Source organism: Nothobranchius furzeri, chromosome 19, assembly GCF_043380555.1.
Source record: "Nothobranchius furzeri strain GRZ-AD chromosome 19, NfurGRZ-RIMD1, whole genome shotgun sequence".
NCBI classification, from domain to species: domain Eukaryota; kingdom Metazoa; phylum Chordata; class Actinopteri; order Cyprinodontiformes; family Nothobranchiidae; genus Nothobranchius; species Nothobranchius furzeri.
The window spans coordinates 14,366,460-14,391,402 of NC_091759.1; the positions used below are offsets into that span (position 1 = coordinate 14,366,460).

Consider the following 24,943-nt stretch of genomic DNA (forward strand, 5'->3'; position numbering starts at 1 on the left):
GCGGTTGAACAATGTTACATCTGGCACAAGGCTGATCAGCACCGGTACACCACAGGGGTGCGTCCTTTCTCCACTGCTCTTTTCATTGTACACCAATGACTGCACCTCTAATGACTCAGCTGTAAAAATCCTGAAATTTGCAGATGACACCACTGTCATTGGGCTCGTCCAGGATGGTGATGAGTCTGCTTATCAGCGAGAAGTTGAGAGGCTGGTGGTCTGGTGTAGTCAGCACAATCTTGAGCTTAACACCCTTAAGACTGTGGAGATGGTGGTGGATTTTAGGAAGCTTCCCACAGTGCTGCCCCCCCTCACAATATCCAGCAGCCCAGTGTCAATGGTGGACTCATTCAAGTTCTTGGGAACTATCATTTCCAGGGATCTGAAGTGGGAAACAAACATCAACTCCATCGTCAAAAAGGCTCAGCAGAGGATGTATTTCTTACGGCAACTAAGGAAGTACGGCCTACCTCAAGAGCTGCTGATCATCTTCTACACTGCTGCAGTCGAATCCATACTTTGCTCATCCATCACTGTCTGGTTTGGGTCAGCCACAAAAATGGACAAATGCAGACTACAGCGTATTATTAAAACAGCTGGAAAAATCATTGGTGCCCAGCTGCCCTCTGTCCAGGAACTGTACATCAGCAGGACCAGGAAAAAGGCAGTGAATATTGTCCAAGATGCCACACATCCTGCATCTACTCTCTTCCATCTCCTCCCATCTGGCAGACTCTATAGATCGCTGTACACAACAACTACCAGACACAAGAACAGTTTCTTTCCTTCAGCCATTTCTCTCCTGAATCTGTAGATTCTTTTACCATCCTTTTACTATAGTTTTTAATACTAATTCAGTATGCTTATGGATATGTGTGTGTGTGTGTGTGTGTGTGTGTGTGTGTGTGTGTGTGTGTGTGTGTGTGTGCGTGCGTGCGTGCGTGCGTGTGTGCGTGTGTGTGTGTGTGGGTATGCATATATGTATATATGTGTGTGTAAATGAACATGTGTGTGGGTATACATGTTCTTATGTGTTTTTAGGTATTTTTATTCTCATTTACTGTGGTTGTTGTATGTTTTTAGAGAGCGAACATCTACCGAAGACAAATTCCTTGTAAATGTAATTTTACTTGGCCAATAAATCTGAAATCTGAAATCTGAATCTGACTATTTTTCGCTCAAAATTGCTGCTATACCCTCTGGGTGTGTGTTGTATTCTTTGTTGCTCGAACGTTAAACACATTAAATAAGTCACATTTATATCAAGCATCTGAAACTCATCTCAGTTTAGTTTAGTTTGAGATGAGAAATAGTTTAAAGGTGTTGAACGCTCATTTGCTCATTTGCAGTGGTCTAAGGTAGGAACGCAAGTCGTGCTCTGGGGAGAAAAAGCCCAGAGCACCCAGACAAATCTACTGCAGCCGGATTTGGAGTTTGCTGTCAGTTTGCTGCACTGCTGAAGTGGCATCGGGGACTTTAAGGTAGTTTAGATTATGCAATGGCGGCATAAAGAGGGTATGGGGCGGTCTCTGCAGTGCCGGTTAATCATGGACATGACTGGCTTTTTATCACGCTCAGACATGCTTATTGTGTTTTTTAACACCCCCACAGCTCCCGTTAAGTCTCCGGTGATCTGACCTCCAGTTTTAACCAAGAAAAGATCCAAGAGCTCTGTATTGCTCCAGATTATCATCTCAGTTGGTTTTGTTTACAAAAGTGAAATTTACAGCCTATGTTTACTTTCATTTTTTTGTAGAGTGGCCGGCCAAAGCTCGGCAGTAACTCTCCACGTGATCATGACACCTCCCACTGTTGCGCCAAGGTGCAATCGCCGTTCATAAGACTGACAATCGATGTAATATTACTACCAAGCAAGGCGGAACGAATGCCGTAAATTTGCACATCACCCTTTCCGCATGGCGCGTTTATAAGACACTCCGGTGTGGTGATGTTATGCTGATTTGTCTTGTAAAATAGGCTTTTGATTGTATAACAGCAATGCGATTTCACCACTAACTCCATTAGCTCTGCGACATGGACATTTTATCTCCATAAATAATACAAGTCTTCAGGAGCTTCTACCGTGTGGTTGAGTTGCTAATGCTAGCAGTTAGCTTCTACTAGCCAAGACATTCAATGCTGTTTCCTGGACGCTAAATCAACAACAGTCTTCCCCATCGCAAGATGAGTGAGTCCAAGCGACTGCTTGACATAGAGCTTTTCAATTCCTAGCTTTTCACCGTCTATTTTCTATCAGAAGCTAATGCAGGAGATGGGTGTAGAAGACTGTTTTCACGTTCAGCCTGCATGTTAAACTCAGAGTAATCAATTATATTCAGAAGTAATCCTTAAAAATTGTGTTTCAGTGTTCCGCAACTTTAAAATGTGACTTAAGGTTGGGGGTTGGTAAGTAAGCCACTGCTGACTGGAGACAAAAGAGGAAAAGTGAGAATGGCAAAAGAAGAAAGAAGACAAAATTAGAGACAAGAGCAAACTAGTTTAGACAAGACATGTGACTAAACTTTGGGAGTTTGCCCAACCAATCCACATGTGTTTTGTGGATTTGGAGAAGGCTTATGACCGTGTCCCCAGGGGCACCCTGTGGGGGACGCTCCAGGAGTATGGGGTGGGTGGCTTTCTGTTAAGGGCCATTCAGTCCCTTTACCAGAGGAGCGTGAGTTTGGTCCGCATAGCCGGTAGTAAGTCGGACCTGTTCCCGGTGAGGGTTGGACTCCGCCAGGGCTGCCCTTTGTCACCGGTTCTGTTCATTACCTTTATGGACAGAATTTCTAGGCGCAGTCGTGGTGTGGAGTGTGTCGAGTTTGGTGGCAGGAGAATCCCGTCTCTGCTTTTTGCGGATGATGTGGTCCTCCTAGCTTCATCCAGCTCTGACCTTCAGCTCTTGCTGGGTAGGTTCGCGGCCGAGTGTGAAGCGGCTGGGATGAGGATCAGCACCTCCGAATCTGAGACCATGGTTCTCGACCGGAAAAGGGTGGCTTGCCAACTCCGGGTCGGGAGAGAGGTCCTACCTCAAGTGGAGGAGTTTAAGTATCTCGGGGTCTTGTTCACGAGTGAGGTTAGGAGGGATCGGGAGATCGACGGGTGGATTGGTTCAGCATCTGCAGTGATGCGGACGCTGAGCCGATCTGTCGTGGTGAGGAGGGAGCTGAGCCAGAAAGCCAGGCTCTCGATTTACCGGTCGATCTACGCCCCAATCCTCACCTATGGTCATGAGCTTTGGGTAATGACCGAAAGAACGAGATCGCGGATACAAGCGGCCGAAATGAGTTTCCTCCGTAGGGTGGCCGGGCTCAGCTTTAGAGATAGGGTGAGGAGCTCGCACATTGAGTCCAACAGTGGTAATATCATCTTATGAAACAATCTTATGTTAACTTTAATAATAAGCTAGCTGGTATGCTTTTCTTTTAGGCCAGTTTTTTGTTAAAATGCATTCAATGCAAATCTAGTTGATGCAAATATCTTAATGAGCAGTTTCTCCTGAAGTTTGGCTAATTTTCCTTTTATTATCAGTTCTTACCCCCATTTTTTTGGCTCTACATTTTGTTTTTGTTCGCTTAAGTGATCCATGATAAAATCTGTGAAGATGCAGCAGCAGAGTGAAGCCTCCTAGTCACCTGTCTAGTGTGACTAGGCCTCCACAGCAAAGGCACAAGCTCTTTCACTCACACACACACACACACACACACACACACACACACACACACACACACACACACGGTTAGTTGGTGTTCACACACAGCATGGCGTCGTGATGGCTTAGGCCCATATGGCTCTAAGTGCCAGCAGCGTCTTGCTGCCCTGCCACCATGGCCCTCTGCATGTAGGTCAGCCTCGACTGGGGGCATCCTTCCCTTCCTCACTCCTCCCTCTCTCTCCCTCTGTTACTTCCTTCAATCCACCCTCATCCACTCCCCTTTTCTGTACTCCTCAGCTCTCAGCACGGATTGTAAATAGCTTGATACCATTACACGCACAGGAAGTTCCCAGAGGGGCACCATGAATAAATTCAGTTCTACAAACTACTATCGCACTAGTCAGTCTGTTGTGTGTACTAATGGTAGCTTTATTGTTTTTTTTTCCATCAATCAATAAAAAAAAAGAAATGTAACATTTCCACCTTCATTTTTTAACAAATGAAACCCTAAACATTGAGTTTAGAGGAGCAGCCATGTTGTATTCTTGGAGCCAGAGTACACAGGACGTGGTGCAGAACATTTAATCTGAGGTATGTTCATCTGTCAGGAAAGGGTCACAACAGGGGGTGGGGCTTAAAAAATACACAATGGGACAAGCAACAGAGGGGAGGTTTTTCCATTTAAAGGGGATATTCTTTTGTGCTGCCATGTGGGTCTTTACTACCTCTATTATCACTCCAAACATGGGGGGGGGAAACATCCTTTTGTTTTCTGTCAGTGTTTGGTTTTAGGAATTATTTCCTTAAAATTAACTATTTCAAAATTTCGCATTTGTGACATCACAGTAAAGGAAAGTTGCATCAAACTACCTCTCAGCTCTCCAGGCAGGAGAAGGGGCAGCTCTACTCAGAGCCCCTCTTGGATATCGGAGCTTCTCAGCTTATAGCAGCCTGAGTGGGGGATGGGTGGGCGTGGCCAGCTCCAGCTTGTTTTATTTTAAGTGACAAAGCCCTGAAATGGCTCATTTTAAAAGGTATTTCATGAACATGTTTTATAGAATATATGACTATTATATCTGTATTTTATATATGTAACATGTCTCCTTTAAGGCTCAAGTCCTTGGTTAAATTTTAAATGTTTTAGTTACTGAGTCAAAATTTAACCTTTCCTGAAATTATGACTTATTTCCCAAGAGTTGTAGATATTTGATAAGATAACCAACAGACACACCTGAGTTTGATCAGGACTAAGGACAGCTGATGTTCCACTTCTCAGTAAATAAATGTTTCACATCAACAAGCTCTAAATAAAGTCCTGAGCCAGCAGTGTTGAGTCTTCAAGTAGAATCTAAAATCATAAAAATCTTGAATTAAGATTAACTCAATATCAGGTCCACACCACAAGTCCAATCTCTATGAGTGTTTTCTTTTACAGACATGTTTATGTGTTGGAAACTGGCAGGGTGGCATTATTTACTACAGAAACATCTACAACAGGGGTGTCAAACTCACACGGGGCCGAAATGAAACTCTGGGACGGAGTCGAGGGTCAAACTTAATATTTTTTGAAAAAGTGACGGCAAATTTGCACATTTTCTTTATCAACATATATGCAATTTTGAACCTTTAAATTTGTAAACAAACTTATTTCTGCATTAACACTGAATGTGGAATAACCAAATTACACACGAGCAAGTCAGTTTTAAATAAAAGGCATCAGTGGTATTCATTACTTGTGGTATAATCTGCATTTTATAAATCTATTCAGGATTTATGTTTTCTTGATTATTCATTTTTCTTATTTTTTATTCTCCTTTTTTTCTCCTGTAATAAGTGTCATCGCTGCTGTGACGTCTAGCTTTCCCCACTGAGGAACAATAAAGGGATTTTCTATTCTATTCATCTATCTGCAGCCTTTCCACTTCCTGTTTACTGTAGGTTAAATCTTTTCTCACGGGCCAACAACAAAATAAACTATCATTTTATCTTAAATGAAAATGCAACATCTCACCTGTTAACTTTCATGTTTTGGAGCAGAAAACGAGCATAAAACCAACATATTTAAAGCTCAGTTTGCTCCACTGGTTTACTGTGATGCTCACCTGTTCCAGCCAGATACCTGCATCATGGGGTTGATCTGAGCTGAGGAGGAGACTCCTGTTGTTTTGTTCATCTTCATCATAATAATGACAACATTAGATGACAACAGGTGCTCACATAGGTTTGTGCTGATGAACATGTCTAAGCAGCTTGACCACGTTGTTGTGTGTCGTGGAGGAAACACAACCACAGAGTCATGCTGGTTTGAGCGTGTCGCTGCTCGCTGGAGTTATATCGGCTCTGTCTGGACGTTAGTTGGAAAACTTTCTCTTTCAGTCGTGAACACATTACTGAGCGGCTAGAATCTCCGTTTCTGGGCTTCAACGTCAGAAAACAGCTGAGTGAACTCGGCGCTGAGTGAGAGGAGTGTAGTTTGTCCGAGACAGTGGAACTGCCCACACCGGCAGCAGGCGCTGGAAAAAACACAAAGGAGGGGGTGCGTCGGCTCCGCGCTGACGCCGCAAAGCATCATGGGAGTTGAAGTCTCTGTGGTAAAATCGGCCAGCGGGCCAGTTTTAATATATTTTTGATATTTATCTCGCGGGCCACATAAAAATGCTCCGAGGGCCGCATCTGGCCCGCGGGCCTTGACTCTGACATATGTGGTCTACATGATAACCAGAAACAACCCCAACCTCCAGACTCAAGGTTTTCTGTGGCGCTTTGTGCTAATAATCACTGAAGTCATTTCTCATTAAAGACACACGAGATAATTTTAGACAAGTGCAGATGTTGATGACCAATTGAACCTAACATTATCGTGTAATCCATGACAGCTGACTCTCTGGTTCATCCAGTGTTTGTCATCTGCTGAGTTGTGAGCCTCATCAAGTGTCAGCTGCTTGACTGTTGTTGCACAGACAGGCGTCAGGAAGGAGAAAATGTTCCTTATCAATCTAATCACCTCTGTGGGGAAGCTGAGGTGTGAAAATCGGGAGAGGTTATCATCATCTAATTATAGCGGCTAGGTTTCCATGCTGCAAGAGACCAGATTGTTGCTGGAGGCTTTGTTCTTTGAGCTTGTAAAAACAGAATCAGTCGAGTTAGGACAGACATTATTAATAACTACTTAACTTTTTTCAATAGATTCAGTCATATTGGTTTTATTTGTATTTAAAAGTTTAAACATTATGTGACGAATATATTTTACATTTTCATTCCTAAAAATCAAGCTGCACAGGCTAAGATGTATCAGCAGTACACTGATGGATTGTTGAATAGGAAGGTTTCTATGCTTATTTGCCCCTCTTGTGATGTCACAAACAGGGACTTTTTTAATCATCTCATTTTAGTCCTGTTATTCCTAAAACTACCACTGAGAAAATTGATGGAAGTTTTTTTTGTCATGTTTGGTGTGTTTATTGAGGCGGTGGACCCACATGGCAGTACAAAAGGATGCCAAAAGCCAAGTTTAGTAAAATATGTCTTCCTTTTAATATTACTGTAATGTGAGGTGGAGATCTGGAGTTTCTGAGACTCCATAAGGGGTAGTTTGTTTGTTCTAGTAGATTAGATTAAATCCAAGCAAAGTTAGCATTTTCAAATGGGTAAAATGTCTACTTAATTCCCAGATTTGTACTGAATTTTGTGTAATTTTTGCCTAAAAAACTTTTGCACCTTCTATATGACTTTTATTGTTATTTTACCAACACACTCAATAGCAAAATGCTGAATGGGTCTCAGGATTTCTTTAAGTAAAGTCAGTTTTTTATGATGTTTTATGTTATTGCAAATAATGACAAATAATTTGTAATGAATTAGTCCAAGATTAGTTTGGTTCATCTTTAAGTTCACTGATGAGGTGGCATCACACACATTAAAGATTCCTGAGATATCCACGGCATATTGAATCCAAAATTAGATTTTACAAGTAAAACGTATCAGCATCTTGAATTATTTACTTTCTTGTCATGAGCAATCTTAGTTGAAAAAATATCTTTAGATATTCAATATTAAGTCTTAAAATTTTGATTTTAAAAGTGCAAAATGTAAGAATGAAATAAGAAAGACATCTTGTGGTCAAATGTGGTTACTGCAGTCGCTTTTTCTAAACAAAAAGTTACTTTCTCATTATCGTTCAGTGAGTTTCATGGCTGTTTCCAGTTACTGATCAGAGCCAGTAGATTCTAGACGACACGCTCACCGTTAGTTGATAAGTAGATAAATGCATCTGGTGTTAGCACTCTTGGGTGTTTTACGGTAGGGATCACTTACTACACTTATTATGGTAACATCCCTCGGATATTAGAAGAACTGAGGTTGTTTGTCTTCTTCCTGTTAGCTTGCTGGTGTAGTTCTGAACAACTCATTAAAGTAAGTAAAACACCACAATAGACAGATTTTTCATTTCACACATTTCACTGTAATATCATGTTTTTGGTCATTGAAAATGTTGTCTGAGATTCTTTTAGAGCTGACAGTTTGCTTTTAATTCACTGTTAGCCCAACGTTAGCCTCTAACCGGCTGCACCCGATAGTAAAACAAAAGGATGCTGTGTCTTCTTAGGGGTACAAGAAACAACTTCAGGGTCGCTCCTGTTTACTGACTTCAGTTTTTTCAACAACTCTGGACTCAGCACAGACTCGGCCACCCCTGGGCTCACAGATTGTAAACAGTGACTAGATCCCTCTTTAGCTTCTTTGAAAGGAGGAAAACTGACCCCCTCCGCTTTAGAAAAATAAAAGTAAATTTCTTAATGCTGAGTTGCTTCACTTGCCAGCTGGACACCAAAGGAGAGGAAAAAGAACACTCCTCGTCTGCAGGTAAACTTTCCAAAATAGGATGAATATGAATTCTGAAGTGGAAACTGGGTGTATGCTTAAGATAAGCACAAAGCAATTATAGCTGTGCAAGAGTTTCAGGCGACCGTGTGCATAAATTGGGACAAAAACCAGCAGATTTTAAAAGAGTGTGAGAAGCGGTAGGTTTTGATAAAAGCAGGAGTAAATCAGAACTGCCTGACTTTCTAATTCAGCTAACCATAAAGGACCGAAAATATTATAGTTTGTCGCTTGTCTTTTATATTTGAGCATTGTTGCACATTTATGTTCAGATAAGCTGTTCTTCTGCCTTGTGTTGAGGACAGGCGTCACGATTTTTTTTATCATTAACGTGTTATAAATGAAAATAGCAAAGGGCTTCATTAAAACTAATCAACTTCAGAATATCCAAAGGCCAGAGTTTTTTTTTATTCTCACATTTATTTTCTTTATTTTTCCTCACATTCCACTGAGATTTTTACATGTTAGGGTTAGGGTCATTATATAGATTTTTTTAAATCATTTGATGAACAGCAGATCAGAAAAGATGGTGTTTCCTGGAACTTTCTAAGAGCATGTTTCACAAAAACAACTGACATGCGACAAATTCAAATCAGGTCACACAGTTCATGAATGAGAGCAGGTGCCACAAAGATTAATGTGACACGTCCCTGCCGGACCACGATCCAGCAGACAGATTTTATCCTGCCCAGATTCACATGAAACACACTGACCACAACAGTCATTTTGAGTCAGGTTTTATGAAATTTTAGTTCAGGAAAACAACTATTTACAGTACTGTGGTGTTTTTGATCAGGGATTGCTGTTGGAAACATCCTCTATTGTCTTCATGTCATTTTCCACTCTGGGTCAGAAAAGCACACCAATAGAACTTGCTGCTGAAGTCAAAATTCCACAGAACCAGTTTTTAGTCGGTATTTATTCTTTGTTATTAGCCTCTTTCCTAACACTAGAACCAACCAGAGCAGGGAACAACGTGATATGTTCATTGCTGCGGAAATCAGTCAACGGGGCATCTCGTCCATGTCTCAAATGGCCTGTATTTGATACAGCACCTTCTAAAGTCCTAAAACACCCCCAGAAGCTTTACAACACATTGAGTACGTTTACATGCAGCCAATATCCGGGTTATGATCGGGTTAAGGTCGGTATTCGGGTTTCTGAGTTGATCAGAATAACCCGTTTACAAGCATAAATAGAAAGAGTTACCCCTAACTTGCATAACCCGATTTAAATGCGGACATTGGGGTAGCGTCAGGACGTATGGACTACGTCCAGACGCAATATGCGTCATTTCCGGTTCTTCTTGTTCCGGTATCCGTGAAAACACCAACATGTTTCCCAGTTCGGAAGAGATAGCGACCGCGTTCGTTTGCGCTTTAGTTTCCTCGTCACTCCAAAAGTGTGGTGCTGTGCCGCGACTCGCCATGTTGCTCCCAACTTGTTGTTTACTTCCGGTGTTCTGGCGCATACAAGACGTCTCGCTACTCAAAAGACCAAGATTCCTTGTGAACAGAGCACGCGCAGAACACACGCTTTGATGGGGATATCCCGATATGCGTCTACACGACCAAACATTCGGGTTAGAAAAGGGTTACCCCAGGTGTAGTACCCGGTTATGAGCATATCCGGGTTTTTGGCGGTGTTTACATGGACCTGCGGAACCGGGTTATTGTGAATATTCGGGTTTTAAAAGGGTTACTGGCTGCATGTAAACACACTGAATCAGTCATTCACCCACGCACACACACATTCCCACCCTGGTGGTGATGAGCTACAATGTAGCCACAGCTGCCCTGGGGCGCACTGACAGAAACTAGGCTGCTGAGCAGTGGCGCCACCTGTCCCCACAACCACCACCAGCAGGCAATGTGAGTGAAGTGCCTTGCCCAAGGACACATCAGCAGCAATCTCTGCTGGGAGCCAAAATTGATTCTATAAACCCTCCGATTGCTGGACAACCTGCTCTACCTCCTGAGCTACTGTCTCAAAGAAAAGTCCAAGTCTGAATCATCTAAAGTTCATGCCAAAGCCGTTTCAAACAAGCGTCGTTCCTGAGCCGACGCCATCGTTGTGGTTTCATTCTGTCACAGCTCTGCCATAATGGTGCCAAACCCGCCCAGTCTCTCCACAAAGCGCTGTGATTGGCCCGACCTTCACTCAGCCGAGCCGGTGGCTACGGTTGGTCTAGATTTCTAGTAGATGTGGGCGATTTACGGGAAACTATCAGATACCAAAACGTATGACTGATACTGACATCGTTTTGCACTAATTAGGTATTTGAAAGAAAATGTAAAAATGAGCGCAAGTTGCTGGTGTTCGTGTTCATTTAAGATGCTGTTCTACAAACTGGATGGGATAGTGTCAGATGACTTTGGGAAGTCATGTGACTCCACACTATCCGGTCTGTAAAGAAGGGAAAGGCAGTGAGGAAATGGAAGATGATTCACATGTTGAAGCAGTGGGCGGGTGCAGCCAGCAGAAGTTTATCGTTGTGGATGTCAACTGCTCGATGTATCGTAACACTGATTTGAGCCCTAATGTCTAGGCTACTTCATTATTTCACTTTAGTGGTAACTACATTAATGGCATTTCCAAATGCACATAAACTATCAGCAATACACACACACACACACACACACACACACACACACACACACACACACACGCACACACACACACACACACGCGCTCACACGTCCAGTCACAAAATGCAAGGCGACTGTAAAATGTGTAAACTGTCGGCCCCAGAAGTGGCGTTTCACTCACACTTCAGTGTGAAGTAGCTGCAGGTGACGACATACGAGGCCTCCATTTCCTGCTTCATGTGTTGCTCCACCTCATCGTGCTCTCCAGTGGGCCGAAGGCTGAGATCCGTATCTCCGAAAGAGCCCCAGCAGCTGTGATGAAGTCAGGGAAGTGGCAACGGCACCATTCTTTGTGTGGGTGTCAATTTTTGTGTTTTTAAGCTTTCAGATGACTTGAAAGGAACATGCCAGCATTAAATGAAGCATTAGGGAGCGAACCACCAGTCAAGCTGTACTTTATTTTCTACATCGTACATTCCAGGGTTTTGAAAGTATTTCCCCTCCTTTCATGCAGCCTTGTGTTTTCTAATTAATTCAGTTCAGTGAGAGTGACTTGAAAGAACTTCAAGCTCTTCAGAGATGGATATTTCATCACAAGGAACACATTCATGCTGCTTTTGTTTCCTGCTAAAAGGTCTGACACCGTTGCGTGGTTAAGTGACTGGCAATAGCTGAACAGCATCCTGTTCAACAGCTTGATTAAAGAGCCTGAAAGACAAAATAAGCAATAATTGCCTCAATCATAATTCAGACTTTGAGTTGCTTTCTTAGGAGGAAACTCCTTATATAATAGGCTGTATTTTGTTTTAATCAAGCATTTTACATAAGTTCCACATCAATTTGCTCTGCAACGTTGCATTACTGCAATGCACATTTATGGGCAAGCAACACCAAAATCAGAGCGGTGACTTTCAGTACGTTGCTGCAGTTGGTGCCGCAAGAGTGGGTACAGCGCATTTCATTTTTTGCAGAAACAAATGTTTACTAACTGTACGTTTTCATATGAATGCTTGAAAACTGGTGGCAGCAATTTGCAACTAAATAAATAAATTACATGAAAGTATTTTTCTTTTACTAGAGAGCCAGCAGCTCACATTTAAAGGGACGTAGAATGTAAATCTACAGTTATCTCGTTGTTGAATGTAGGCAGCTTGGGGCGTCTAATGTAGCATACCAAAAAGTCAGAGCCACGCCTGAGCTGCTTTCTATGCTAATTAGTAGGGATGAGCCGGGTACTTGTTTCAGACGAGTATCCGGTACGGATAAAGCATTTTTGACGAATACGAGCATGAAACGAGTAAAACTCGTAAATATCTGTAATCGTGCTGAAGGAAAATCCTCATTGGGTAACTGACTGTCTTCACGCTCTGTGATTGGCCAGTCACAGAGCGCCCGCCCCTCCCTACACACAAAACTCTCTAGCCGGTCGGGAGCGCAGTCCGTCCGGCTCATCCACGCACACACACAGACATTAACAGATCTCGCTGTGATTGCTTCACTGTTGCTCTTGTTTCTTCAGTTTTCCCTAGGTTTTCTTCAGCTCGCCTCTTTTTCGGTTGAATATTTAAAGTTACTTTTTACGTAACTTACATGGTGCATTTGACAAGACAGAGCTGACGTGCTGCATCAGTCACTCACTACCTCCGCTCCGGTCGGGGTTTTTATTTATTTTTTACTCCCTCTCTCTCCCTCTCACCCTCTCTATCTCTCTCAGACACACACACACCTTAATCAACATTGTTTTGTTTAACTTTGTGTGGGGCAAAATGCCAGGAACGTTAAGAAAAAAATCAGTTTAATCAAATTATTATTAAAAAATATAAATAAAGTTGTGTCTGGTTCTAGCATTTCATATTTCCTAGTTCCTACTGCATGACTTCAGATGTATTAATCCATGCACTTAAATATTAATCCTCTCATTTTATTGAAAAACTTGTTCTGTAATAGTTTCTTTACTATTGTGGTCAAAAATATTTAATCTTAATTCTGAGGCTGCTCTGTAAATAGTTTTCAAATAAACAATACACATATCAACTTCTGATCATTCCATATTTATTTCAGACTTAAAATAATATGTTGATGTAAACCACACCCACTTCCGGGTTATGCCACGCCCATTCCGAGTACAGATACAGATACAAATAACTTAGTTGGTTGAACAGTGGTGTACTCGCTCAGTATGTCGAATAGGTGAGAGAAACGGTTCCATCTGATCAAACCTGTTTCATTATGTAAAAGCAAGCCACTCCTCCATACGTCTGCATGTCCAACCCACTTCAGTATCTAATTATATAAACGCCGATCCCGTTGATGCTAACCGCAGAACCACCAGGCCGGACTATTGCTAATGCTAGCCTGAGCTGCTAATGCTAGGCCAAGCTACTGTTGACACGAACACTGGGCCTGGAAAACCAGTGTTGTCATTGTAGGACTAGTTCATGTGTTTGAGTTTGGCCATATATCAGGGCTTCTGGGTCATTGTGAGCCCCAACAATGTTTCATAAGCTAAGTAGAGACTCAATGTGCTTTTAACAATGATTAATAGTCTTCTTCTGCTACTTTACATTTTGCTGTGTAGAGCTAATAATCTCAGTTCAGTCAGAAATGCTAACAGCATTTGAGGTTTTTTTCAGCAAAACAAGACTAACACCTGTTTTTTCTTTGAGCTGACTCTATATTATCCCATTCATTTCAGTGCTTCCATATATATTCTCCCAGCCACTCCACCCTTTATTTCCTGATCATATTTCCCCCATCACTCCCCTCATTATGTCATCTGGGTCCATCTCTCCAAAGATGCACCGTGCATGCTGCAGCCCTCGTACGGTGATCCTGTTAACAGGCTAATGCTGTGAAAAATGACTGTAAACTGGCACTTTTACTGCCATCACCACCGCTTTGGGGCCGCCTGCCGCCTACAGACCTGTTGCCTGGCAACTCCCCAGACATTGAGCGCTCCCGTTTGCTCTGCTGCAATAGAGACCCACGCCTAATAAGCATTATATCTCATGTTGTCTTATCATTTTGTTGTTAGTGACACAGGGGTGCTCGCAGCTATGGCAGTGCAGCGAGCACCAATACAGAATGTGTTTCTCATTCTGAATAAATGTAATGACTTGCAAGTTGGAGGATTGTTTGTTGGTGTAAGTGGTTGTTCAACCATTAGTTAAATAACAAAGTGGAATGTTTACTGGGAGAGAACCTTGATCCCACTGCTTAAACACATGATGAACTTACACTCACTGGCCACTTTATTAGGTACTTCTGGTCAAATACTGGTTAAAAGTACCTAATCAATCAATAATATGGGAGTAACTCTGGGCCTATAGAAGGGATGATGACAGCTTGCCAGAGATCAAACTGAGCATCAAGATGAAGAAGAAAGGGGATTTTAGTGACTTTAAAATTGTCGCGGTTGTTGGTGCCAGATGCCTTTTATTACTATTGCGATGCAATTTCCAAAGAAAGCGTGCTTGCTGTGTCAGGACACTTTAACATAGAACAATGGTATGTCTCAGTACCCGAGTGCACAAGTATGTTCTTTGCAAGTACAGCAGAAGTCCGTTTTACCGGGTACGGGAGGACAAAGATGCCAATTCAAACAGAACTGTACTCCATTACCTCATAAGTGCTGTTTATGGTTAAAAAATGACCTGAAATAAGAATAAAGTCTAGTTTGTTTCTAAAATAGCAAAACAACAACAAATGCATTTCTTTTATAAAAATTGGCCCACTTTGTAATGTTAGAGCTGTTGGGACAGCAGTAGCTTAGGAGGTAGAGCGGGTTGTCCGGTAATTGGAAGATTGCAAGTTCGATCCCGGCTCCGACAGCAGAGACAGCAGAGAATTCTGCTGTTGTGTCCTTGGGCAAGACACTTAACCTGCCTTGCCTGCTGGTGGTGGTCGGAGGGACCGGTGGCGCCAGGGTTTGGCAGGCAGCTGTGGCTACATCGTAGCTCATCCCCCTCAGTGTGTGAATGTGTGTGTGAGTGGGTGAATGACTGATTGTGTTGTAAAGCGCCTTGGGGGGTTTGTAGAACCCTAAGAAGGCACTACACAAGTACAGGTCATTTACCGTTCTTCTATCAATGTTTCTTTGAAATTGATAAAATGCAACTTTGTCTGCTGTAAATTAAAGAAAAATAATTTTCTAGAGAGCTATGTGAGGCAACTCTGCTTTTATTTTGATAGCGGATTAGCTAATTAGCAGTCTGTGGTATCGTGTAGAACTCAAAATGCTAACTAAACTAAACTAACTCCCTGAGTTAATCTTTAATTAGAAATGATGTCCAGATCAAACACAATCAGTTAGTACTCGGTAGAGGAGAAACTACCATGCATGTTTATAACACCGTTGACTGTGCTGTGCGTCATCATCTAACCCACTTTTACTCGTCTCCTCCTTTGTTACGGCTTTTAAATCAGCAACCCGTGTTTTATCAAAGCCTCACCTGAAGCTAACAAGAATCCCAGACGGTTCCAGCATATTCCCAGACTTGAGTGACACCAACCACGCTGTTCCTGGGGATCTCTCAGAGGGGGTCACGAGAGAGCAGCAACAAAACGTGTGAACCTGCTGCCACCGATGCATCCCTCCGCCTTTAATCTGCTCCTCCTTTGAGTTTCTGGAGAGAGTGAAGGAGCTGACTTCACATTTTGAGTTGTTTGCAGATTGGGACCATCACTCGCCGTGTTTTTATTTATACTTATTCTAATGTGAAGCACCGTGTGATCTATACATGCAGATGGAGATTATGCAGGCCAGACTCACAACTAAAGGATGTGTTTTGCAGCACCTAGAGGGATGTTTAGGTGTCAATGAAGGACAGCGGACTGATAATGTTGTTTGTTTTAGGACCGAATCTACCTTAATGTACTGTCTTGGGTTATTATTATTAAGTGAATTTTGTATCACATAAACACAAACACACAGATTTTTGTCTTGCATTCATTGTGAGGACTGTCATTGATTTCCATTCATTTTAGTGAGTGGATTGTGCCTTACCCTAACCCTAACTAACACTCCACTCACACCATCCCTCTAAAACTAACGACTAGAGCGCCGTAACACTGCTACAGGCTAAATGTCCTCACTTTATAAGTGAAAAATCTGTCATTGGTCCTCAGTTTGATGCATAGACAAGTACACACACACACACACACACACACACACACACACACACACACACACACACACACACACACACACACACACACACACACTTCAACTCGAGCACCCTTTGCCGAGATGCAGAATACTGTACATCTGTCTGTTAATGAGCTTCAACAGGCAGTAAGGCATTATGCTGAAAAGAAGAAGAAGCAGGTTTTATGTTTTTTCCAGAATAAGTTGCTTTTCACAAGCTCTGGTGAAAGACAAGCAGCATAAATCAGTGTTGAAATACAAAAGAAATGAACAAATGGATCAAAATCCCAATTTTTTATTGGCCTTGAGCTGATTTGTGATAAGACAGTGTGGTTCCCACCTGCACGCCTGGTCTTTAATTGTCATTCCACACAGCTGCTGAATAAAAATCTTCTGCAAGTCTCAAACTTGCACCTTTTTATCTGTTAAACTTGTTTTTAAGACTCCAGACTTGTTTTTTTCATAACATGCACATTTGTGTGCTCACTCTCCCTTTCTTGTTGCGTTGCCAACAGCCAGACCCACAAGGCCGGGACATCGCCATCCGTCCCTTCTTGGAGCACTGTGAGAACACCCACATGACCATTTGGCTTGGCATCGTCTATGCCTACAAGGGACTGCTAATGGTGAGAGAACACACAGTCTGACAGCACACAATCACAGTCTGGACACGTTAATACCCACTTACACTCTGTGCCACGTTAGAGGAATACTTCACATCTTCTGAAGTGAGTTTCTGCAGCAGGGTCAGGGTCAGTTATTATTTTATTTGTTGCAGAAAGCGCTTAGGCGGATCTCAGGTTGGAATACCTTGACCAGAGTGATGACAGAGAGCCAACACTAAAACTTCTGTTACATGATTATTCCAACAAAACGTAAAGTGATGCAGAAAGTGATTAAACAGACGGTTTACTGCCAGAAAAGTCTGGATGCTCAAAAAACAATAAAATAAAGTGATAAAAAGAACATTTTTGAGCGGTTAAAAGTCTGTCAGGAGAAATTCAGAAAAATAACGACACAAAACCACAAACAATAAGCTGTAAATAAATAAACAGAGACTGCACCTGAAGTTTTGATGAATTTCCAATGAATTGTTTTGTTTCTCCATTCCACAAATGATCATTTACACTTTGAAGGAAGTAGGCAGACCATCTCACTCAGAGCTCAGTAAATTATTCAGCATGCTGCTTCTGGAGCTCTAATGTTCACCAAACCAACAATTCTCTCACAAGATTACACCGACACGGCTATCTACTCAAAACGTGTCCTTTAAAGCATTCTCCCTTTAAGACGTTTTCATGTAATGACGTTTATTTTGTTTTGCCTATTAAGTGTCTTTAAGCTTCATCAAATGCACCTTCTAGCTGCTTCAGGACGGCTGCACATGCATTTAAAAGCTTTTTTTACTCTTCTGTCTCTTTCCTGACAGCTGTTTGGCTGTTTTCTGGCATGGGAGACCAGGAATGTGAGCATCCCTGCCCTAAATGACAGCAAATACATCGGGATGAGTGTGTACAATGTCGGAATCATGTGCATCATCGGAGCTGCGGTGTCTTTTCTGACCCGGGATCAGCCCAACGTTCAGTTCTGCATTGTAGCCCTGGTAATCATCTTCTGCAGCACCATCACACTCTGTCTGGTCTTCGTTCCCAAAGTAAGTATTTAAGTGTGTGCTGAAGTACAGTAGGGCAAGAAAGTATTTGGCAGCCACCGATTGTGTGAGCCGTCCCACTTGAAAAGTTTAGGGGTGTGATGCGTTTATCATAGGTACACTTCAAATGTGAGACTGAATGTAAAAAATCCAGGAAATCACATTGTATCATTTTAAAGATGTTTTCTGTATAATGATGCAGAAAATGCATCTTTATCTAGACTATGGTCAGCTCGGTCTGGGAGGGGGTAGGGTCGTTGAGCCTCTAATTGGCACAAGTAAAATCAGCCACCAGCGGCTTCCCGAATGGGCAATTCACTGACCATCTGATGCAGTGGGAGAAACATCTTCTCTGACTGCAGCTTGAACCGATCACAGCTGCAGTGCGAGGATCGACTGTCTACTGTAAGCGTTCTTGCATGGGAGAGGAACCCACGGCAGCACTGCTGCTCAAAGAGAGTAGGAAGCTGTGTGCTTCATGTCAGAGTCTCAAAAAGCAACACTGCTCATTAGGGATGGGTACCGAATTCGGTACTTTTTAAGGTACCGACCGAATTCCACAGTACCAACTGATCACATCGTTTCAAACGGTGCCTCGTTTCGGTACCCGTCCTTCAGCTAAATGAACTGTTTAAGATAACGTTAGCTTGAAAGTTTTGCTTCCATTGCCACCAATGTTTAACTAACAAGAAACCCAGACAGTTCCAGCATATTCCACCCCCATGCTTCACTGTTGAATCTGACTACATGACATTCTGCTAATGGTGCGTTCGCTTTCTCCTGGGAAATTCTAACTTCCCAGTAGGAAAAATCAAATAAAAAAGGACGGCAAAAGGAATGAAGATACACAGTAAATTTAGTTCACAGTAAAGATGTTTGCTTCAGTTTAATTATCAGCTTATAAAACTACAAGGACGATGCTAATACAAACAGTTGAATGTTATTTATCGTGATATTTATCAAATATGGTTATATATTGAGAAAAATATATAATTATAAAAGAGAATTAAAATAATAAACACTCAAAAGTATCTAAAATTGGTACCGTTAAGTACCGGTATCGATTCGTAGGTACCGGGAATTAGTACCGGATCGATTCAAATGCCAAAGGTACCCATTTCTACTCCTGCCTGCTTTTGTTCACTAACTTGTGTAGCTTAGAAATGACACCACTGGCTTCTCCTCGCCACTTTAGCAGAGCCTGTCTATGTCCTGCCCGTGTCCACATTCCTGAGAAGGATGTGTAAACACAACCTGACCGCATGGGGGTGGGATGTCCCCACCCGGCCCAGGCCGAGCTGAACAAAGTGTTTGGTCAATAACAAAAGTTTACCTCAATACTTTGTAATGGAACCTTAGTTAGCATTGACAGCGGCCAAACATGTCCTGTAGGTCTTCACCAGGTTTGCATGTGTAGCTGGTGTTTTGGTCCTATTCTTCCATGCAGATCTTCTTTCAAGCCGTGATGATTTGGGGCTGTTGCTAGGCAGCATTGACTTTCATCTGAGTCCACCGATTCTCTTTTGGACTGAGGTCTGGAGACTGGTTAGGCCTCTCCAGAACTTTGAAAAGCTTTTTTATGTCGCCACCCCCTTTGTTGCACAGGTGGTGTGTTTGGGATCATTGTCATGCTGGAAGATCTGGCCATGTTTCATCTTAAATGCTCTCACTGATGGTAGGAGGCCATTATACATGGCCCCATTCATCCTTTTCTTTATCCTGTCCTCTTTTTAGAAAAGCAGCGTTAAACCATAATGTTTCCACCCCCATGCTTCACTGTTGAATCTGACTACATGACATTCTACCAATCCTCCTCTGGATCATCCAGATGTTCTCTGGCAAACTTTAGGCTGGCCTAAACATCTGCTGCCATAAACAGGGGAACTTTTGGAACGCAGTAAGACCTAGTGTGTTACTAATAGTAAACGTTGTTGCTGTGGTCACAGCGCTCTCCTGGTCGTTGACCTGCTCCCTGTGTGTAGATTTGGGCTGTTTCCTCACTGTTCTGTAGATCATTTGTTCCCCATGAGGTGAGCTCTTGCATAGAGCCCCAGGTCGAGGGAGGTTATCAGTTATCTTTTATTAAATCAATTTTCTTATATTAGCCCCAACAGTTGAACCCTTCTCACCACACTGATTGCCTCCTTATGCAGGTGTGTCCCTGGTGTCCTTGGACTGCTCTCTGGTCTTGGCCATGGTGGAGGTTGGAGTCTGAGAGTGTGGACAGGTGTCTTTTATACAGAAAATGAGTTTAAACAGGTGCCATGAATGAATGTAATGAGTGGAGGATAGAATAGCTTTTTAAAGAAGAAATGACGGCTCTGTGAGTATCAGAATTCCACATTGGTGCTAAAAACTTGTTTACTGCACCATCACACAAATAAACTCTTAAAATTAGACGATGTGATTTCATGGATCTCCTTTTTACATTCTGCATCTGACAGTTGAAGTGTACCTATGGTAAAAGTTACAGGCCTCATCCTTTTGAGTCAAGCAACCAATCACTGGCTGCACAGTACATTTTAGTTCCGCCATATCAACGGATTCATCGACAAATTTGCCGCATGACACCTTTCCCTCTTCTTCATTTTTTAGTTAATCACCATGAGAACAAATCCAGATGCAGCTACCCAGAACCGAAGATTAAAGTTCACCCAAAATCAGAAGAAGGAAGATTCAAAAACCTCCACCTCAGTCACCAGTGTCAACCAAGCCAACACCTCCAGACTGGATGGTCTTCAAACGGACAACCACCGCCTTCGGATGAGGATAACTGAGGTCAGAGTCAGGACAGGAGCTGTGTGCCGAAAGCTAAGACACTAATGGAAAGAAGACATTTCCAATGTGATTTCTTAAAAGACACAATAATTAATCACAAGTTCAAAAGAAAAAGAAAGCCTTTGTCTCTTTTAAAGCTTTAAAGTAACAGCTTTTCTGCAGATGGTCGATTTTCCGTTTCATCAGTGATTTTCAGTCTTAATTACCGCTCATTAAGGTAATTGTTAAAAGTAGCTCTGGCCTCTTTAAAAGATGCATGCGTATTTCATAAAATTCATTTATCTGCACAACGAATGGCATTTAGAAAGGGAAAAGGAAGCTCCCACAGCAGTCACCTCAGCTGTGTGTAGCCCGGTCTGACGGATGAAATCCTGCCGCTGTCCCTTCTTGTTTTATCGTAGCTAAACGAGGAGTCGTGAGAAACTTTTGGAAGAACTTGTGGGTTTTGCAAGCAGCAGTCACAGTCGTCCACTTGGTGTGTGAAACCCAAACGCAGAGTTGGAGATAGACGGATCACATCTGGGAGCTTATTGACAGACGGAGTGATTTAGCACGAGAGCAGGAGAAGACGGAGACGTCCGGGAACCGGAGCACTCAGACAAGTGGTGGCAGGCTGACGGTTTGGTGAAATCTGAGGCACACAGAAACGAAACTATGGGGACGACGGTGGCGCAGCAGTTAAGTGCTCGCCCCGTAATCGGATGGTTGCAGGTTTGAGCCCCACTCAGTTTGTCGCTGTTGTTGTGCCCTTGGGCAAGGCACTTAACCCTGAGCACTGGCGCCACCGGTCACTCCAACCACCACCAGCAGGCGATGAGCAGCCTCACCTCTGCCAGTGCGCCCCAGGGCAGCTGTGGCTACATTGTAGCTTATCACCACCGGCGTGTGAATGGGTGAATGACTGTGTTGTAAAGCACCTTGGGGGGTTCTAGGACTCTAGAAGGCACTATATCAAATACAGGCCTTTTTTTATTATTATTATTACCCGCGGGTTGGTTTATAAAGCTAGAACAAAATGTAGCGGCAACTATAATCCGGTTTATCACTTCAAATGCACAGAAGCAGTTTATTTACAGAAACCAAACATAGAGCACAGAGGAAACATACTGGACAAACCCTCCATGACATCACTTATAGATTTCTGCGGGAGATAAATTAAAGGGTGGTTCCCGCCACCGCCATCTTGGCTATTTTACAAATCTCAGCACTACTAGAAAATACATAAATGATCAAAGAGGTGGAGCTGAGAGCAAGGGTCTGAGGATGAGTCCGCCGTTACTCCCAGCTACTGAGCTAATGGAGGTTTTCGGGCGCTTTGAACCAGAAACTCAACTCAATGAGCTGCAGTGTTTCTGTTGTATCCCTCAGAGATCTGCATAGGCGACAGGCAGAGCTTCAGCCTCAGACTGCAGCGATCAAAGCCGGCTGCCCAGGCAACAAGAGCTCCTACTCTGCTCCTCTGCAGCAGTCAGACATCTGCAGGGTTGCAGCTGTGGAAGAGAGGAAGACGGCACCAAAAACTGATCTCCCTCCTTTCCCACCAGTGGCCCTGCGGGGCTCTGACTGCAGTGTGGCGGCGGAGCCAGTACAGAGTCTTGGTATCCAGCCCTACTAACGCTCCATTTTTCAGCCCATTTTGACCCAGCAATGTAATGTTAAATGCAAAGCATTTTCCCCTATTCAACCAGTGAAACCATGCACAGAAATATAATTTTACTCACCGAAATAAATGAAGCAGAGACCTCTTGGGTGGTCTTTTAACGTGGGCTGAGGCTGGTGCTAGCCAGCTACCTGTCAAGCAAATCAAATTCATAATTTCAAGCTTTAATTACGTCAAAATTAAGAGTTACCAAAAAAATGACCCCCATTAGAGTTGTCATGACCGCAAACTAAACCTGTTAAAGGGGACAAAGAATCTAAACCAGCATGTTCTTGTTGTCTGTGAATAAAGACTGCCTGTGTGGTCAAAAGCTGCATATGAGTAAGTCAAAGCCGTGTGTGACCTGCTTTTTATGTAAATTAGAAAGTTTAAAAATGCAAGAGAAACTTCTCATGAAAACGTCACAATGTGGAGCCCTTCTTCCTCCAATCTGCAGTTTCCAGTGTCTCAGGCCTTTGGGTTTAAACCAACCAATCAACAAGCAGCTCATTAGCATATTCATGTCCTGGAGGGGGGACAGCTCTTTTCACAGCAAGGCTGATATAACGCCGGGGACACACCGGCCACGAAGCGCCGAGAAGCGAATCGCTCACGAAATTTGGCCGCTGCTTACCGCTCCTCAGTTCAGATCAGACACGTCCCAGTCGAGGCGCGCCTCGGCTCAGCTGTAGTTTTTCTTTTAAACACTTGGTGTCCTCCATTTCCTCTCTGCCTTTTCTCAGCTCTTTCCCTCTACGTTTGTGTGTGTGTGTGTGTGTGTGTGTGTGTGTGTGTGTGTGTGTGTGTGTGTGTGTGTGTGTGTGTGTGTGTGTGTGTGTGTGTGTGTGTGTGTGTGTGTGTGTGTGTGTGTGTGTGTGTGTGTGTGTGTGTGTGTGTGTGTGTGTGTGTGTGTGTGTGTGTGTGTGTGTGTGTGTGTGTGTGTGTGTGAACCTATGGTATGAGTTGTTTCTGCCAGTTGAATCTCTTGGAACCCGCTCCAATTCTGCAGCTGTATCCTAGCAGTTTCTTCCTAAATGGGTACGTAAACAATCATGTTTTTCGGGGGTCGTACAGCTCCTTGTGTTTCTCAACTTCCATAATTAATTTAAAGTCGTCCATCTTAACTGCTTGCCTCAGACTTTCTGCCTCTCTGTCCTGTTTGCTCCGGTGAAAAGACACCCAAAACCACTCCCCCTTCACGTGGTCACACACGCACACAAGTTCGATGTGTGTGTATGTGTGTGTGTGTGTGTGTGTGTGGTTTTTCTGCAGTGTCTGATTACGAACACATTTGACTATTGCGGAATTTTATTTTGAAATGCTTTATTTTGTTAAATTTACCGGCCTGCCTCTTATGTCTAGGTTTGACTTCCTGCCAGAATTGACGCGATTCACCTGCGGCTCGCGAAAAAAATAGAGCCGACGCCGAAATGATCGCTGCACGGAGCGGGCTGGAGCGCCGGCGCGAGGCGATTCGCGGCACTTCCGCGGCCCATGTGGTTTATAGAATAGCTCAACAAGGGCGCCGAATGAAGGCGGCCACAGTTTCGCGGCGCTTCCGCGGCCAGTGTGTCCTTGGCGTTAGAGGGGTTAGAATGGTCTGCATCAGGAATCCTGGGAAAGACAAAAGCCAAAATAACATTTCTTAGATTCAAAGCAGTAATTTAGATAGCTGATGAACTGCATTCTTTTTCCCTTTTAAACCTAAAATGATTTTGAACCAGGCTCTAAACTTGTTTATTCCTGCAATGAAATTGGCATTTTTGAAAGCTACAATGGCAACTTTGGAAATCAAATGAGCTTCAAACTTGTTTTCATGCCTCTTAACAACATTCTATCATAGTATAGCTATATAGTGTGAAGATTTAAAAAAATATATTTAAAAAATGTATAAAGTTGATTTGTCTCAAAACCTCCACCAATAAGACATTTGGAATAAAAGCAACTATTGGACCATCCAGTTGTTGGTCTCGCTGAACCTCCACACTTCCCTTGGTCCTCCATTCATTACACACTCGCGTATTTTGCAACAGACCACCACTTGTGTGAAAGGTTTTTGCTCAATAATATCAGAGAAGGAGAAATAGTCAGCTGCTACCACTTCAACTTTAGGACTAACTACCAGAGTCCCAAAAAGACGTTTGGAACTAGAAAACGGCGACTGGTGTTCAGCACTATCTCGTTTCCTCCGGCGGAGGCGTCTCAGGGAAGATACCAGAGGGGTGAGTGTTCAGTGACCGTGTTTGCATTAAAATCCTAGCTTGTTTACAGATTCGCTGTAACAGCTTTAATACAGGAGTCGATGAGAAATGTCTCTGTTTTGAAGCCAGCACCTAGTGGGTGACAGGGGGAACTGCAACTTTTGTCATTTCTGTGTTGGCTTCCATAAAAGGCGGCCCCTTGACATAAACTGATGATAAATTCGTTTTGTTGTATTTACAGTTGGACAAGGAGCTGGAGGAAGTGACCATGCAGCTGCAGGATACACCGGAGAAAACGCCCTACATCAAGCAGAACCATTACCCAGATGCCAATAACATTCTGAGCATACGCAACTTCACTGACGGGAAAGGTGAGGAGCTAGCAAAATGTCATGAGTCAGTAA

At 43.1% G+C, this 24,943-nt stretch overlaps 1 protein-coding gene across 1 annotated transcript in view; it reads left to right on the forward strand.

The window, feature by feature from the left end:
• gabbr2 (gamma-aminobutyric acid (GABA) B receptor, 2) overlaps positions 1 to 24,943 on the forward strand; it is a 297,532-nt gene that overhangs the window by 257,951 nt on the left and 14,638 nt on the right. Inside the window, exons 14-17 of the mRNA XM_054744978.2 lie at positions 16,786 to 16,896; positions 17,700 to 17,924; positions 20,517 to 20,699; positions 24,781 to 24,910. Coding sequence (XP_054600953.1) covers positions 16,786 to 16,896; positions 17,700 to 17,924; positions 20,517 to 20,699; positions 24,781 to 24,910 — 649 coding nt within the window. The remainder of the gene's footprint in view (positions 1 to 16,785; positions 16,897 to 17,699; positions 17,925 to 20,516; positions 20,700 to 24,780; positions 24,911 to 24,943) is intronic.